General features: G+C 36.2%; 1 protein-coding gene across 1 annotated transcript in view; it reads left to right on the top strand.

The window, feature by feature from the left end:
• The first annotated feature begins 2649 nt into the window (after nt 1-2649).
• The window catches only part of LOC117955983 (V-set and immunoglobulin domain-containing protein 10-like 2), a 6344-nt gene continuing 4914 nt past the window's right edge, over nt 2650-4079 (top strand). Inside the window, exons 1-2 of the mRNA XM_034890811.1 lie at nt 2650-2864; nt 3898-4075. Coding sequence (XP_034746702.1) covers nt 2795-2864; nt 3898-4075 — 248 coding nt within the window. The 5' untranslated portion in view covers nt 2650-2794. The remainder of the gene's footprint in view (nt 2865-3897; nt 4076-4079) is intronic.

The raw sequence follows: 4079 nt of genomic DNA, 5'->3' as shown, positions 1-4079 counted from the left end.
ATGTAGGCTATATCACAGACTTCTTCGGTTGTAGTTTAACCTGGAATTAAGTTTTGCTGACAGTTTGGACAATCATTATAGTATCTAGCATGTGACCTAGATCTCAACTTAACTACAATTACAGTTACAAGCATATCTTTGGCTACAATACATTTTTACATCAATGCTATGTATGTATACTGCTTAGCCAACAGGAGTTTTTTTTTTAACAAGAACCCCTTTTTGTTGTAGCAGGTACCTACAGTACAGGGCTTGAACAGCACCTGCTGCTTCCTTATCAAACAATTTCACTTTTATATTTGCATGTATACTGAGCATTGGAGTCCCCTCATATTAAACCCTAAAATTGTTATTCTTTGAGTCAGTGTTCCTCTTCATTATATGCATCATTTATATCAGAACATTTACCTCACACTGTTGGTCTTTTAAAAATGTGTTTGAGAGTCTGGACTGTGTCATTTCAAACAAAATCAGAACAAATCACACATACTTGCCTAATCCCAGCTGTATGTTCCAGGCACGTGCAAATATGGACATTAAAGGTGCACTTACGTCTTGGGTGCTCTTCAAGGTAAGCCGGGAAAGTTGCAACAGACATTCAGATTGTATTACCTAAAGCAACACCAAAGATTCTTTTGTAAAAATGTTTCGTAAATTGTTTCAGTGGTTCATCAACTCGTAACAGGGTGAACGCCACTTCTGCATTCGGTTTGCGGCCCTCTATTGGATTTAACCGCACTATGCAAGTTTGCCAGATCGGGTAGCGGATCTGTAGTTTGAATGGACAATTCCACTTCCAACCTGTAGGGGGACCAAAGAGGAAAAGTGTTTCGGTGTTGCGTTAACAAAGCAAAAGCAAAAGTACTAAAAGTAAAAGTACTAAATGCATAAAACTCACATTTTGGAAACTGGAAACGACCTCCTCGAGCTGTGTGTCCAAACCACAGTTTGAAAACATAAAAATATAGCTTAAAGACGCACCATGTCTTCCACCAATATTTGTACTTGGGTTATAAGGAAAGGATGCATATTTACATTAGAGGACGAGTGGGTGAGGTATAATGGATTTTAGTTTAATGAAAACATGGGATGGTACATCTCTGCACAGCAGTTGTTTTATTGGGGACATTTCGTTAAAGTTGCTTCTTTATTTCTGCCATCAAATTATTTTGTTGTGGTTCTGAACCATAAGACAAGTTCCAGTCAACATGCTATTTGCAGTTGCAAATTACATTTTCTCCAAACAAAGTTCAAATCATGTATGAATTCCTGAAAATGGTCAATGTTGTCAGGTGTCAGGTAATTGTAATTATTTTACCATAATTCAGCTCCTCGGATTCAAAAATGTTGAGCAAACAAACTAATAAGCAAAAACTGTTGCAGTGGAATGCAAAATCTGAAGTAGGGCAAGTTGCATAAAAAATCACTATAGTGAAAGGTTTTTTATGTTATGCTATTTCTCAAAGAGCAAAAGTCATTGAGCTACAGAAAACTTTAAAACGGCTCATATACACATACATACATATATATGTATAAATACAAAGAACAAACATGACATTCCTATTTAAAATATTAGTTGCATGTTGTGCCATTAAAGTGAATTAAATCTGAATAAAAAAGGTACTTCACAAAGAATTCCACTGTGATAAACTGTGAAATATTTTGACTATACCCTCGTATTCAAACCTGTTATTATATTCATATTTATGTAATTTCACTCTATTGCGGTTATTTTGAATATGGTTGATAAACTAAGCCCTCCTTGTTATGTTTCTGACTCAGAGTCTGTGTAGACTCATTGCATTTCTGTCTATTCAAACTGAGAAAAACTGATCTCTGTCCTGCTTTCATTCCTGTCGCAGGCCTCATATTACATACTTATGGCTCCACCTAACAGTTCCTCCTCCTCTTTTTCTCTTTTGTAAACACATCACTCACATTAGAAGTCTTTAAAAACACTGAATATAAATAGATCAATATGAGGAAATTGTGTATGTGCAGGTCCAGCAACTTTAGATGTTTAAATGGTGGCCTGCAGCGTGTCAGAGGGTCAGAGCATGTCACTGGGAGGAAACACAGACCACTTCTGGAAGATGCCAGTTATCTAAATCTATTTTACATTTTTCATTTACAAGTTACCCAAGACGACTAGAAATAGAGGTAAATATAGCCTTTTGGTGTTTGTGTAGTCTCTCAGATCTTTGTCTCTAAATTTGCACTGAAACAAAGAGCAAAATACATTCACATCACTAAATAAGATCCTGGACATTATAAACCACTTGAAACCCCTCATTTCTTGGGTGAACCCACTGCAATGCTGGAAGAAAAGGTGACTGTTTATAATTGTGTATGTAATGTTTGTATGTAAGTTATCAAAAGCATTCCCACAAAACAGAAAACCACAGTTTGAACAGGGTGAAAATGTAAAAATGTGCTCACGATGAAAATGAAAAAAAGAGCTAAGTGCAGATAAACATGATAGACCTGTGTGAAGGAATGTTGTGTTCACTGTTCAGGTGTGTTCATAAGTGCATGTGTGTATGCGGCAGAATAATCTATCCAACCAAGCGTCTGTCTTATATAATTGATGAGCACAGTATCACCATGATATTCTAACCCTGCAGGAGAAAGAAAGGATAGAGGGATAGAGAGAAAGGGATATAATAATTTAGCTCAAATCAGTTTAGGGAAACCATTAACAAGCAGTTTGTGTAGTCCGAGCTTGACCGTTTTATCATCTCTGCTACATCTTTTGGAGTAAAGTGGTTTTTGGACTAAGGATCATCATGATACCATGGTGGCCCAACTGCTAGGGCTGGTCTTTTTATTTCTACCCACCAACCTGCTCACCTTTATCACATATGGTAAGGGGTTTCCAAGTTCTTCAGATTCATTTGCACTTATCTGAATTGCAGTTAGAAAATGGTTTTCCATATAGCATGATTTTAATGTTGGAGGAACATATTAAGACAAACATTCTTTATCATCTATATATATATATATATATATATATATATATATATATATATATATATATATATATATATATATATATATATATATATATATATATATATATATATAATATTATGTATCTGTTATTCAGTTCAAATTTAAGATTTGAATTATAGCACAACAAATACTTGCTATTGGAGGTTTATAGTTTCATAACAATTTATTGACAATAATCTTTTTTGGAAATGTATATAAAAACAAACTTTGTACCACAGGATTATGCAAATTTGTAACCATGATTTCTACAGAGTGGGAAATTTTACAGTTGAAATATAAAAAGTGTCAGCCCTCTTCGGCAGAAAAAAAGAAGAAGTGGGATTACCGTTTCTGTTCTGCACTTTTTGGTCCTTAAAACATACACTAATACAAATATGTCTACCATGATCGGATATCGATGGACATGTTGGCCTTGCGAATTGATCAGGCTCTAATTATGAGCTGAAATAGAAACAGAAGATGTTTTGAAATGTTTTGTTTTACAGTGTGTGTAAAAGTTTTTTTTCTAATGGAATGCATAACAGTGGAACAGAGTTCACCAAAACTGTCAAATTAGAGTTAACAGAGAATGAGAATACCTAAGAAAGCCAAAGATGGTTCAATAATTGAACGAGGCTGGGAGAATAACCTGACTAATTCTTTATCTGTTTTGGAATCCCTTATTGAACTATCAAAGTGTGTCTGAAACTTAATAGTGTAATCAATCTTGTAACTGAACACTGGCAGGACACTTAACACCACCATCTCCTTTTCTCTCTCTCACACACACACACACACACACACACACACACACACACACACACACGCACACACACAAAGTCACGCACGCACACACGCACGCACAAAGGTTTGCTTGCATGTCAGTGTATCCTCTCCCTCCTCCAGCGGTGGAGATCAATCCCAAATGGGAGGTGGTGTACAAGGACACCAGTGTGTATGGAGTGGTGGACAAAGCGGTCATCCTGGAATGCGGTCCCACCTTACCTGACATGTACATATGGAGCTTCACCATGCCTGGAACTGAAGCTATAAGAGCTGTGGTGTATGATTTGGGGAAAGGACAGCGG

The sequence above is a fragment of the Etheostoma cragini genome, chromosome 13 (genome assembly GCF_013103735.1).
Source record: "Etheostoma cragini isolate CJK2018 chromosome 13, CSU_Ecrag_1.0, whole genome shotgun sequence".
Classification (NCBI taxonomy): domain Eukaryota; kingdom Metazoa; phylum Chordata; class Actinopteri; order Perciformes; family Percidae; genus Etheostoma; species Etheostoma cragini.
Note: the sequence above shows the minus strand (reverse complement) of the source record. Positions and strands in the feature narration are given on the sequence as shown.